The following is a 13,999-nucleotide window of genomic DNA, read 5'->3' as shown; positions in this document are numbered from 1 at the left end:
ATAGATAACGTTTGAGGAATGAGGAATAGAGATAAAAGACAAAGTAAATGACTAGATAGTGTAGATACTAACTCATCTGTGTGATCCGACGCTATTGTAGGTATCGTAGCCTGTGCTTTTGACTTCTGAGTTCTGACACAAATTAACGTAAATTGTATTATTGAATTAAATAAATATTAATAAATTTCGTTTGTAGTTATTATAATTTTATAGGGTATTTGAAAACAATATTATTGTCATTTTACAATTGTTTTACACAATGTTTAAGCAAACCTATATATAAAAAGAAATATTCGTAAGACGCAGTGTACATATTTCTATAATGGAGTCTTCTAATAACACCGATGCAGTCAATCTCGGAATAGGAGAAGTCGAAGCTGAAATCGGTGAAGAATTAAAACAATTGGAAGAAGTATTAAAGGATGCGTACGATACACGAAGTGAGGTTTCAAGTTCATCCTCGAGTGACTCGAGCAGTCCAAGTATTAGTAGTGTAAGCACAAAATCAAAAGAACGCCGTAGTAACAGAAAACGTGTTAAGTCCAATAGTCATTCTCCTGCTGAAACCAAACGTCGTCGCACATCAGGAGCCGCCAAGATTAAGACATATGACTATATGACGAAATTAAATTACTTGTTTAGGGACACCAGGTTTTTCTTGATTAAATCAAACAATGCAGAAAATATAACTTTGTCAAAAGCCAAAGGGGTTTGGTCAACCTTACCCCAGAATGAAGCAAACTTAAATCAAGCTTACAGGGAATCAAGAAATGTTCTTTTAATATTTTCAGTTAAAGAGAGTGGTAAATTTGCTGGTTTTGCTAGGCTAGGCAGTGAGTCTCGCAGAGATGTCCCTGCAGTTTCCTGGGTGCTACCTCCTGGTTTATCAGCCAAAGTGTTGGATGGGGTGTTTAAAGTTGATTGGATATGTCGAAAAGAATTACCATTCAGCAGTACACTTCATTTATACAATCCTTGGAATGAAGGAAAACCAGTGAAAATAGGCCGAGATGGACAGGAAATTGAACCAAAGGTTGCTGAAGAACTATGTAGATTATTCCCTGAAGATGAAGGTATAGAAATGACTCCAATTCTGAGAAAATCAAAGGAATCCTCTAAAAAAGGATATCTCAAGAGTGGTACTTATAGGACATACAGAGCACCTTTGTCTTCTCGGGGTGGTCAGTTTAGAAGCAGGATTATGAGTACTTCTAGACAAAGGCGTAAGGTTTTTTCTTCACCTAGAAGTCGTTTGGGGTCATATAAAAGAAGATCACCTTCACCTTACTTGAGGGATAGACTCCCCTCATGGTTTGTTCGAGGACGAGATAGTTATGCCAGTAGTGGATCAGCTGCTGCAGAAGCATATGTAGCAGAGTATATGAGATCTATGCATCACCAGCTGCCTCCTTTACCTTATGTGGCTCCACCTGGCTTTAGTGGTGCTCTTCCACCATATGAAGGGCTTCCTCCTCCTCCCCCTCCTCCACCGCGTTACTATGATTTGGGAGAGTACCCACGTTCAGTGCTTGTTTATGATAAAAGGTCATATGAACGTTCAGTTGATGAATTTCTTTGGCGTACATCTGATCGTTCTCGAGGTAGAAGTCGTGATCGTGACTCACATAGATATAGAGATCGTCGATAGAGTTAATCCAACAATGTATGTTTACTTGAAATTAATAAATAAATGTGTTTGAACTTTGAACTTTATTCAGTAAAATTTATCAGTGTTGTGGTGAACTATTTTGAACTTAGTTTTGTTAAGTATGAACATTTTGGCTCATTGAAATATTGTATGGGACTCTGACAGTGAATAAAGTAAATAGTTGAAAATTTAAAGTCCTCAGTGATGAGACTTCACTGTGGATTGATATAATGGTGTTAACTAGATAAAGTCAGTTAAGTAACTTTACGGCTGTGAATATCTGTGATAATCTACTTATACATATATAATGCACACTAAAGATATAAATATTTTGTAATGTTTCCAGTAAACAATGTTAATTACAACATTTACTCATAATATCATTTGTTATATGTATTCATCATCAATTTCTTTGACATTTTTCGTCTGTTAAAGGCCTAATTATCAACCACATAAGGCCACAATGAAATAACACTATGTAGTTAAAAATACTAAAGTATAACTTCAACATTTATTTTCTAAATATTTTAAGTTTACTTCAATGGATTAACAAGATAGTCTTTAAAAAATAATATTTTGATCACATTCTACATGCAGTCTTATCTATTTTTATTACTATGATCATAATATGCTCAGCTGCATCAAACACTTATATACAATTAATATTTTTATTATTTCCTAACAACAGCTGCCAAATGGTATTTATACTTTACATTCTAATTTATGAGGCAGACTGCAAATGTATATCCATTATCCCATGATTATTCTTCTTCTAGCTTCTTAATGAGCTTAAGCTTGAGATAATGATACTTAATATGTTATTCAGTGTACAGGTGTTCTGTTCACTAGTACACTATACAAACTACAACTAGGGTATGTCCGGTAACTATGCAAATGAATATGTAAGTGTCTAAACTCTAAAATTAAAATGTATAAACAAATCTTTTATGCTGTTCACAACAATTTTTTAAAGTTTCGAAATGGCAAATACGTTACTACATAATTAAATTGTTCTGATTTAAAATAAACTACAGCTGATTTCGGGTATAACGATAATGATGAGTCCACTCGAATTAATATAATCGTTACTTATATCCATTATCCGGACGACTTTACAGGACAACAAAGGTACATACAGATACATAGTCTGAGTAGAAACAAAGTTGCTAATCACTTTGTTACTAAACCATAAATAAACTCTAAAACGTATACGCAGGTAGGCGTAGCTACTCAGCCCATATCTATATTAACAAAAGGTCTACGTTTGTTGAACATCTCAGTGTTTGTATACGAAAGATAAGAATGTGTCTTTCGCGGCCGACACCGGTCGCAATATCTGCATGGGATTTATAGGAATTAGTTATGAAATGATCCATTAACGCAGTCTATACCTGAACGCGGCATCACATCCAGTCGCCAAAGCCATATGAATTTTGTACTAAGGTATAATTTGAGTTTTAGGGTAACTTTATTTAACGTCGCTATAGCTAAATGGTAGGTAGCTAAAATCAAGGTCGTAATAAATGGAATCGTCGTTATATACCAGGTCGAGTTTTTACCAGGTTATACCAGGTCGATTCATAATGTGCCTAATCCCGTATCAATAACATCGCGCATTGCTCATTCATTCCCATAACAGGGGCGTAAAATGATCTTTGGTGGAACTTATATAACGGTAGGCGTGGAACCTTAAAAACGCAGGCGCGGCGTTGCCCGTGAGACCTGAGGGGTGAGGGTGCGTCAGTCGGCCCTCAGCGACCGGAGGTGCTGTGCGCCGCGCCCCTCGACGCCAACGCGTGGCCCGGGGCGTGGCGCTTACGTAAACACGCGTGGTACTTTCGTAGCTGTAGCCACGCCACTGTCCGTCCTAGAACGACCCCATGTCGGCCCGCCGCCTTATCAATTTATGTGGATAGCTCACAGCACGCTGCCGCGCCACCGACGCTGCCATTGCCATCACCGTTTTCGGCGCTTATAGGTATTCTGCTGATTCTTTATTTTATATTTTTATTCTATTTTGTATTAATAACGCTTCTGATAAGTACCCGACGGTCTGATTTTACTATGGGGGAATATAGGTGGAGAATATCACCTGTAAAATAATACGAGCTGTAAAATTTATTGACCATAGTAAAATCAATAAGTTATTGATACATAAACATAGACAAACAAATACGTGTGTAAAACAAACAAAAATTTACACTATCAACTTAATAGCTGAGGGTATAAATTTCCATTGCCAGAATTCCTAAAATATCGATTTGAAAATGCGCAGATAAGATGTGCTAAAGGAGGGTGCTACTTCACTAACTTCAAGTTTTAGATAGTCGTCTTCGAGGTATTAGATATTTTTTATAGGACACTGCGTGTTCACTTATAATGTTCTTTAATTTAATAGGTGCTACGTACTTTACCATATACCAACATTATTTAGTAACGAATGAATAGATGTTTTGATGACTAGTGTTTATTTATTTAAAACTTTTCTACACAAAAAATTACATTAGAAATGGGTTGGTTTCGGTATTATTTGCTTTGTCAAGGACTACGTTATTATTATTGTTGTTTTATGTATTTTTAAGAGAACTATGCTTTAATGCAAAGTTACGTGTAAGCATTTATTCTTGTAGCTATTTTAATACAAATAAATTTCATGCAAAATATTGTAGTAGGTACATATATGTATTTATTAAATTCGCTCATACTACCAAAATGAATTATTATTATTAATTATTACTATGTTTCACATTACATCTTGAATTAATTAATTATAATAATAAAAAAAACAAATCTTGAGCCTTTATCAATAGTTAGCCTACTGCGTGATGTAATTACCGTAGGAACAACAAGCAAACACATAGTACTAGGTACTCGTACATTTTGTTTACCAAAAATTTTCAAAAAGATATTTGAAATCAATATTGTCTTTATATCATAGGTAGACACTTTGTGTGATATCGGCGATAAATGGTATAATATCTACAGCATCAAAAATGAAGATGCAGGCGCGAGCTTCGCTGATGGCGCTGGCCGCGCTGGTAGCGTTGGTAGCTGCAAATGCGGAGCGCGGTGGTGGTATCAAAATCGGTAGCGGTACAATCGGCGGCGGGGGCAGAGAGGGTGCTCGCGGCGGCGGAGTCCGTCTTGGATCCCGTCCGCGGACCTCACCTGCTCCCCAAATACCGCGACAACCCTCTGTGATCACCGCTGCCCTTGTCGTGCCCCACAAGGCTTTCGGCGCACGTGATTACACAAGGGCCGAGAAGGCAGCCTTATCAAAATTGCCGCGTAAATTAAAACTCTTCTCACAAGTGCGTCTGAATATAACGCTTTCTATGCAGGGCTTGACGCCTAGTCCTATGTGTAAGTTTTAATAAACGTTATAATTAATTATGCTAGATTACTAATTTTTGAATTTGCAAGACTTTAAAATTGCCAATGTATCTATACATCTTTATAAGATTGCATGAAAAAGGAATGGTATAAATAGTATTCTTAACCCGATACCTAAATGAATCCTAAACATACTTAGATAACATGAAACGCACGTGCAGTGCATGCAAGACTGATACGCCTAGCAATTTTATCTAGCTAAATCTTCACTGTCTTCCTTAAATAGCACTCTAGAAGTGAGTTAAACATTATTGATGCTTTCAGCTATCTTGGACTCGCTATGTAAAGAATTTTTAGCAGTCAACGTGTCTGCTATACTATATCTTATGAATCATGAACAATATGGGCGGTCTACTGCCTCTGCACAATATTTTCTACAGCTGGCCGGATATCTTGGCATACCGGTAAAGCTTTTTATGACTTCCTATACTTCGCTTTCACATAGAAACGATTATGTACCAACTAGTAAAGCATTTTTTGGCATGCGTAAAATGTTTGTGCATAACATTTAGTTGGGTTTCCGGTTTCTCATAGGTCATTGCCTGGAACGCTGATAACAGCGGGTTAGAGAAGCATGCGTCGCATGCATCCTTGAGATTGCAATTGGCCCCAACAATTGAACATCAAACTGCAGCAATGCTTTCTATTCTGGAGAGGTATAAATGGCATCAGTTCAGTGTGGTCACATCTGCTATAGCAGGGCATGATGATTTTATTCAAGCCGTTCGTGAAAGAGTTTCCTCGCTACAAGTAAGAGAAAGTTTTACAACATTACATTCTTATTAAGAATGACAGTTTTTTTTTTTGGTCCATAAGCCCGACGTAAATATGTATTAGGAAGTTATATCTAAACGAAGGTATATATTTATATTACCTTGGTATTGCTTTCATATAATATAAATATGTACCTATAAATGATAAAGCAAGCCTGAATAAATATGATCACCCCATTTCGATGTGGGTTTTTGATCATATGATGACTGACCATCGAAAATCTCTGACATTTTGAAATAAAAATGCTGAATTTTCAGGATCGTTTTAAATTCACAATATTAAACGCAGTGGTAGTAAAGAAACCAGCTGATCTCAACGAGTTGGTGACTAGTGAAGCAAGAGTTATGCTATTGTATGCCACGCGGGATGAAGCCGCTGATATTCTTTCTACTGCCGGAGATTTACACCTCACCGGAGAAAGTTACGTTTGGATCGTAACTCAAAGTGTCTTGGGGTCTATGCAGCCGCCGAACAAATTTCCTGTAGGCATGCTGGGTGGGTAATTGCTGTCTTTGTAGCCGTGAATACTAAGCAAAATTAATAGGAACATTTCTGTGTAATGTTCCACATAAGCCGCGTATTTGTCGCTTGTAACATAAAACCCTATATATTCATTAATTAAAATTAAATAATAAAAGTATGAAAACAAACATGCATCGGATCACGAAAGATCCCGCGTCGCGTACACTTAATTTTGGCAATGCACACAAATGTACCTACGCATAAATAGCTAAGTACGTAATCTAACAATATGCTAAATAGGTGACATGTAACACGGAAAACAAATAAAAAATATATGAGAAATACAAACAGTAGGTACTTATTAAGAAATAACTTTTACATATATAATCTTGCAGGAGTGCATTTCGATACAACGAGCTCTTCCATTATATCAGAAATAGCAACAGCGGTAAAGGTATTTGCATATGGAGTGGAATCATATTTATCAGAAACCGAAAACTTGAGATATCCCTTGGGCACTAGATTATCCTGCGATAGTGCGCGTAGTGGTGAGGCACGGTGGTCAACCGGTGAAAGATTCTATCGACATCTGCGTAACGTTAGTGTGGAAAGCGACTCAGGAAGACCGAGTATAGAGTTCACTTCCGATGGTGAATTGCGAGCGACCGAGCTGAAAATAATGAACTTACGGCCTACTATTGGAGATCAGGTAACTCAAGTTAACACTGATATTCATTATATTTACACAAGGTATATCTTTTATATTACATTCTAAGCAAACTTAGTCCTACTTTTTTTTCAATGCTGTGAATTTATATACATTATTATCTTACATATTAAGTATTTTGTCAGATTTGTACCTATGTTTTATCGTGACATAATTATAATAATCAAATTTAAGATTCTTCTTCTGATTCTATTTTAACATAAATGAACAAAGTCACATATTTTTATCAGCTGGTATGGGAAGAAATCGGGACGTGGAACTCTTACCCTAAGGAACATTTAGCTATAAAGGACATAATTTGGCCTGGAGGTCTACATACACCACCGCAAGGAGTTCCAGAGAAGTTTCATATGAGAATTACTTTCCTAGAAGAACCTCCTTACATTAATTTAGCACCTCCCGACCCTGTAAGTGGGCGGTGCTCTTTAGACCGAGGTGTCATTTGTCGTGTTGCACCAGAAATTGAAATTGTTGGGTACGTATTAGATATTTATATATTAATTTACATCACGGGAGACCAAAGAGCTGGCAGCTACCTCGGACAAAAATTTAGTCTAGCTATTCAAAGGGGGAACACTGCCAGTATCTTCAGAACCTTGCCTAAAGGGACTCCTTTTGATAATATATTGTAGTTATTATATTTTAAGGTTAGGTAAGGTTTTTCCGTTATTAACTAAAACGTAGATTTGAATGAACATGATTTAAAATATGAATTAAACCATAAATAAAATAAAAGTCGAAAGAGCCAAAATCAGACAGATTTCAATGTTCATTCTCCTGATTACGTCACAAAGAGCTTGATTCTAATATTTTTTTTTAGAATTGAGGCAGGAGCCGCTCACAGAAACAGTTCCTTATATCAATGCTGTAGTGGATTTTGTATTGATTTATTGCAACAACTGGCAGAACAGTTGGGGTTCACATATGAACTCGTGCGCGTGGAAGATGGCCGATGGGGTACCTTCCAAGATGGCAAATGGAATGGTCTCATAGCGGAACTCGTTAATAAAAAGACGGATATGGTACGTCACTACATTTTTAAATATCTAGATTATAATTAACTCTAGTCGAAGCCATTTCTTTGCTGTCGTATTACACAATGGACAACTTCTTTCTCACAAAGATTCTTTGGTTTCCTAGGCTGTTACCTGTATAATAATAATAAATTTAGATAGTGGGTAAATGTTAAAAAATAACATTTACCTACTACCTAAATATGAATGTAAAAAAATGGTTACTACTTGGATGAAGACGTTGAGTTGAGAATATGAAACAGAAGATTTAATAACTGTTACTCGAGTAACACACCCACTCCCCCACGCATATACAGTATACCCACACCCACGCACGCACACACACACCCAGAGAGAGAGAGTCACACACACGGGCGTCGCACACATACACACACACACAAACACATACCACATTTATTTTTACGACTCCGTTTGCAATGTTTGCTTTTAGCACTTGTTTATTTTCTTCTATTGTATTGTATATTATGACAATGACCTGATTGTACGTGTTCCGGTCCGGTGGTGGAGAGGTTGGCTATCGGTCACTCAGGTCTCCTGTTACAGAGACCTCTCACATACACTTCCTAATGTTATCATCTTAGTTTAATCATAATAACCTTGTATGTATATGTGAGAGAAGAAATAAAGATTATTATTATTATTTGAGTTAAATTATTTTTGTAGGTACTGACGTCCTTGGTAATAAATTCGGATAGAGAGGCCGTAGTAGACTTCAGCGTTCCCTTTATGGAAACTGGGATTGCTATAGTGGTGGCGAAGAGGACCGGAATTATTTCACCGACAGCTTTCCTAGAGCCTTTTGACACAGCGTCATGGATGCTTGTAGGGGCAGTAGCGATACAGACAGCTACTTTCTGTATCTTTATATTCGAATGGCTGTCACCGAGCGGACTTAACCGTTCGCCTGGTCAGATCAATGTGCAGAATCGGTTCTCGTTGTGTCGAACTTATTGGATTGTTTGGGCTGTATTGTTCCAAGTAAGTTATTTAATTACTTCAAGTGTTTTTATGGGAATTTAAATAGAATATTGAAATTATTATAGTAAACTAGCTGACCCGGCAAACGTTTGTTTTGCCATGTATATTATTTCTAGGATTTTTTTTTTAGTTAAGTAAAAATAACTATCTACAATAATAAAAATAGCGGTTGATGGTAGAGGGGTGAAAATTAGGGGTTTTATATATTTCTGTATGTCGTATCATAAAAAAATAAAAACAAAAAATTTTATGTAAAAAATGAAAATAAAAAATTTGGGGTGGACATTTAGGGGCGTGAAAGATAGTAGCCGATTCTCAGACTTACCGAATATGCATAAAAAATTTAAGAAACGGTCGAGCCGTTTCTGATGAGTATGGGAACGAATATTGTGACACGAGAATTTTATATATTAGATATACTATTAAGGCTTGTGTAAATATGATTTTTTTTAACTCGCAATAATTCATAAACCACATTTCAACTGTATCAGATCTAATTTTCGATTAGACTTTAATAATTGGCGTTATAGAGTGAACATGTAATCCAACAAAAGAGTTTATAATGAGGAAAGTACATGTGTTATATTCCTACAGGCTTCAGTCCACGTGGACTCTCCGCGAGGTTTTACAGCTCGGTTTATGACGAACATGTGGGCAATGTTCGCGGTGGTGTTCCTTGCCATATATACTGCGAATCTCGCTGCCTTTATGATAACAAGGGAAGAGTTTCATGAATTAAGCGGCATCGATGACCCCAGGATCGTAAAGCCTAAGACATATCAGCCACCACTGAAGTTCGGGACGGTACCTTGGTCCCACTCGGATGCGACATTAAAGAAATACTTTAGAGAGCCCCACTCTTATATGACCCCGTAAGTTTCTTGGACACTCTTACTAAGTAATGTAATAGTTATTCCTAAAATGAGTACAAATTAAAATGCTAATTTATCAATAAGCCACCTAATTATAATTTTATTTTTTATTGGTCGGTTTTATGATCGCCACGTTCCCAATAGGAAGAAAAGATCTTTCGGTGCCCTATTCTTAAATTAATCTTTAAACGATTTGCACGCATTAAATTTTATACCTGAGTTGCACCGTTCTGTAAATAAATAAAATATTAGTTTAGAGTCGACTTCAAGTAGGCTACAAATAATATTTATTTATTAGGTTCTATAAAATATTTTGTACATCCAAAAACGAATCTTTTAGATACAATCGAAGTACTGTAAGTGCTGGAGTGACGAGCATATTAACTGGAGACCTGGATGCTTTTATTTACGATGGAACCGTTTTGGATTACTTAGTATCGCAGGTAAAACAACATATTACACCCGTGTATGTACTTTAACTGATAAAATTATTTATAAGGCACACGAATAATATACCTACAAACAGACACATAGAAAATATTTAATTCAAAACACAGAAAATATATGTATAGTATGTATATCAATAATGTAAGTCATATATACAGACATATTACAAAAGCATACACATCATAAAATAAAAAAATATTTTATATAAATCATGATTTGATGGAATAAACATAATAAGTATATTTTACGTTCCAGAGCCAATCCGGTGGACTTGAGTAATATGTATTAATACATATTAATATGTGTAGTTGGTCCAATTAAAGATAATATTTTATTACAATGGTTAAAATTCTATATAAAAAATGTATTTATGTTATAGGATGAAGATTGTCGACTGCTGACAGTGGGCGCTTGGTACGCGATGTCCGGATACGGTCTGGCGTTCACGCGTAATTCAAAATACCTCGGAATGTTCAACAAACGACTTCTTGACTTGAGAGCAAATGGCGATTTAGAACGGTTAAGAAGGTAAATAAAACATATTTATATATATATAGGCCATATTCACTTTTCGACATAATCTAGCTCAACACACTTCACTTTTACTTCACTAACTATTCTTTCAATACTCCTCTTAGAAACCCCAGTCGCATCTGATGTCAAATTAAATATAATATTTTTTCATTAAACTGTTTTTATTAAGATGCTTAAAATAATTAAAAACATTGTGCACCATTTCACGAGATTGCCCTAGTAATGTTTGAAAAAGATCAACATGACGTATAAAATAATAATAATATAAAACAGTAAAGATCAACATAAACAGTAGCAAAAGAAAAACAATAACTGTCTCTTTTATACTCATAAGCTTGACCGAGCGCGAGAGAGACGGACAGTCTTTTCGTGATGTATTTGTGATTGTATTTCAGTTTGACATCACGTCTCGCGCTTATTCACAGACACTACACAAGCACAAAGTGTAAATGTGTTGAAGCCGCCAGCTTTAGATAACATACCTATACTATATAAACAAATATTCTAAATTCAAATTATTTTATTGTACTTTAATTTTCTTATAAGTAATATTAGGTAAAATAAGCATATTTTTACTGCGTGGAAGGTATGCTATGAATCGGAGGGCAGCTCGAAAAAAGAAATATAATGAAAATTTTATTCAGATACTGGATGACAGGCACCTGTAAGCCCAACAAACAGGAGCACAAATCTTCAGATCCTTTGGCGTTAGAGCAGTTTTTGTCTGCGTTCCTATTGCTAATGGCAGGCATACTTCTCGCCGCCGCTATATTGTTCTGTGAACATTTGTATTTCCGCTACGCGCGGGAACACATCGTAAAGTCCGAGTTACATCCTTGTTGTACACTCGTGTCTATCTCTATGGGTAAGTAATAAAGAAAATTTAAAAAAAAAATGATTTTTTTTTAATAAAAATACTCTTAACAAAATTATTTAAACTTTTTGTGTATAACGTAATACATGAAACATAATATCATCTGAAATAAAAAACTTAATACTATGTACGGAACATAAATACCTAATGCAAATATTTTTATTTTGAAACCAAACCGTCATCCGTCCAAAGAAGATTGGCCTTTAGCATACGTACGGTCATTTTACATTCCCTTAAATCTAAAGAGATTAGAAATACAAATTTGATTCATAACACAAAAGCAAACATGTACCTACTACAAATATGTTCCACCATTCGTTTGTGAGGCTTAAGCTGAATAATTTAGTGTTTACTACCAGTACAGATTACTACTATGTTTTAAGAATCTCAATCTTATATTTTAATTCCTTGTTAAAATTCCTAGGTCAATCCCTTTCAATGCAAAATGCAGTAATGGACGCGACGACAGATCAAGGCTTTAGGTTAGGCAAGCGGCCCCATTGCCGATCAGCCGTGTGTGCTGCTCAGGTACCTACAAGTTTTCATTTTCCCTCTTCTTAATTTTCTACTGATTTAGCAGTTGTTAACTTATACTAAGATATGTACATTCCAATGATTTTCATTATCATTAATTCAAATCCTTAGCACAAACAGTACGAAAATCATGAGCAGCGCTCGGTGGGCGTGTTTGGAACTAAACGGAAACACGAACATACTTACAGCTTTCGATTAGATTGAGTGTAGTATACTATACAAATTGCATAAAAATTTCTAAGAGTTCAAGAGCCGCGGATACTGGATGAAAGTATAATATGCAAAGTTCGTGCGAAGTATATTTATATACCGGTTGAATCAATTGTTTTAGAATTAGTTCATTAACTAAAAATAGTGATAACTGCTGTTGAATGAATATAAGGGCTTTATTTGGATGATTAGATATGGCGTGCCCAACACGAGCGCGACGCGGCGGTGGCTCGAGCGCGACAGTTGGCGGTGGTGCTCGCGGCTCACGGGCTGCAGCCTCCGCCACGACGACTCGCCTCCGCGGCGGCGCTGCACGCACGCGCGCACGACGCCACGCGCCCGCGCACGCTGCACGTGCCCGCCGACTTACTGCCCGACCTAGACCGTCCGCTTTCTTGCGACGATCTGCGTGCTAGGTAAAAACTGAGATAATTATTTTTATTTATGATTGAGTACATACTTATAACCAAATACTTATATTGATCTAATATTAATATGGCCACATTTTTTTGGTTTATCAAGGTTTTTTTTTGCAGAGAGCGGACGCGGGTAGAAATGGAAACAGTGCTGTGAGGCGCATATAGCGCCACCTTTTTTCAATTCCTGAAGGCTGTTCTTACACCAAGTTATACAAAACAAAATTAGTTATACTTTATGTTTAAAATAAGGTCAGATAAAAAAGCGTTGTAATTATTAAATAAAATATTCCAATTATTAAAACCGAGAGGCGGATGTAGATAGCGAAGCGTTGTTGTGGGACGCGCGCGCGACGCGGGCTGGGCGTCGGACGTGCGTCCTCGTGTTGTCTACTACAATAAAATATATTTTTTGGACAATATTTTGATATTTTTATTTATCCTAAAGTAGGGGAGCCCAAGCAGGGATTTCGGGATTTAGAACCGCGTGGCAGATTTATATAGGTACAGGAGGATACCTTGTACCCGGTTAATTACCAGATACGAGCCCCATATATGGCCGCCCGTCAAGGATAAGGGATAAAAATTAATCATCAGAAATTCTCGAGCGTGGCTGATTTTTTTTATTTTTCAATAATCTGACGATTTTCACAAGCCAAAGTAAGAAAAGTTCGTCGATAAAGTTAAATACGTGCGGCTGCATAATGCCTATATTACTTTAAATTTAAAACTATTAATTCCAAGTAATATTAACATAAAAAATCAATAAAATTTACATTAGAAAAAATTATAATTTTTTTTTGAACTAGATTAGGCGAATCCCTCCAGATAGTCATCAGATTATGAGACATCACGTCTAGGACATAAATATGAACCATAATATATTTTAATGTGATGGCTGACGCGCTTGAGTATTTCAAAATGGCGAATTATTTCATCTGATTATTAGATGAGAGCTTTTTTAGGTTCACCTAATATCCCCTTAGAAAATCTGACGCGTTGGATAATTTTTTTTGGAAGTTATACTTCTTTAGGCGCGTTAAGAAAAATTGATGAGAGTGAAGAAAACCGTGAGACAAAATTAACAGAATGAAGT

General features: G+C 36.2%; 2 protein-coding genes across 3 annotated transcripts; both read left to right on the top strand.

Annotated features, from left to right (window-relative positions):
* The first annotated feature begins 99 nt into the window (after positions 1-99).
* Positions 100-1,708, top strand: LOC125049452 (YTH domain-containing protein 1). The gene has a single exon (XM_047648760.1). The coding sequence runs from the start codon at positions 323-325 to the stop codon at positions 1,646-1,648; it is 1,326 nt and encodes a 441-aa protein (XP_047504716.1). The 5' UTR covers positions 100-322; the 3' UTR covers positions 1,649-1,708.
* A 1,507-nt stretch (positions 1,709-3,215) lies between these two features.
* LOC125049451 (glutamate receptor ionotropic, NMDA 2B) lies at positions 3,216-13,325 on the top strand. Of its 2 annotated transcripts, XM_047648758.1 has the most exons (16): positions 3,216-3,626; positions 4,634-5,011; positions 5,306-5,445; positions 5,576-5,791; positions 6,073-6,310; positions 6,673-6,986; positions 7,235-7,479; positions 7,825-8,026; positions 8,702-9,016; positions 9,611-9,888; positions 10,229-10,331; positions 10,715-10,863; positions 11,514-11,734; positions 12,168-12,271; positions 12,680-12,903; positions 13,024-13,325. In XM_047648758.1, the coding sequence occupies exons 2-16, from the start codon at positions 4,642-4,644 to the stop codon at positions 13,058-13,060; spliced, it is 3,156 nt and encodes a 1,051-aa protein (XP_047504714.1). In that variant the 5' UTR covers positions 3,216-3,626; positions 4,634-4,641; the 3' UTR covers positions 13,061-13,325. The 2 variants fall into 2 exon arrangements, with proteins under 2 accessions (XP_047504714.1, XP_047504715.1); XM_047648759.1 differs by lacking the exon at positions 5,576-5,791 and having other exon boundaries at positions 3,217-3,626.
* The last annotated feature ends 674 nt before the right edge of the window (positions 13,326-13,999 follow it).

The sequence above is a fragment of the Pieris napi genome, chromosome 5, assembly GCF_905475465.1.
Source record: "Pieris napi chromosome 5, ilPieNapi1.2, whole genome shotgun sequence".
Classification (NCBI taxonomy): Eukaryota; Metazoa; Arthropoda; class Insecta; order Lepidoptera; family Pieridae; genus Pieris; species Pieris napi.
This window is presented reverse-complemented; position numbering and strand designations above follow the sequence as displayed.

Excerpts from the sequence above, each read along its gene's own strand:
- LOC125049452 (XM_047648760.1), top strand. The coding sequence starts at position 323 with ATGGAGTCTTCTAATAACACCGATGCAGTCAATCTCGGAATAGGAGAA.
- LOC125049451 (XM_047648758.1), top strand. The coding sequence starts at position 4,642 with ATGAAGATGCAGGCGCGAGCTTCGCTGATGGCGCTGGCCGCGCTGGTA. Across the intron at positions 10,864-11,513 it reads GATTTAGAACGGTTAAGAAG|ATACTGGATGACAGGCACCT; the intron begins GTAAATAAAACA and ends AATTTTATTCAG. Across the intron at positions 11,735-12,167 it reads ACTCGTGTCTATCTCTATGG|GTCAATCCCTTTCAATGCAA; the intron begins GTAAGTAATAAA and ends TAAAATTCCTAG.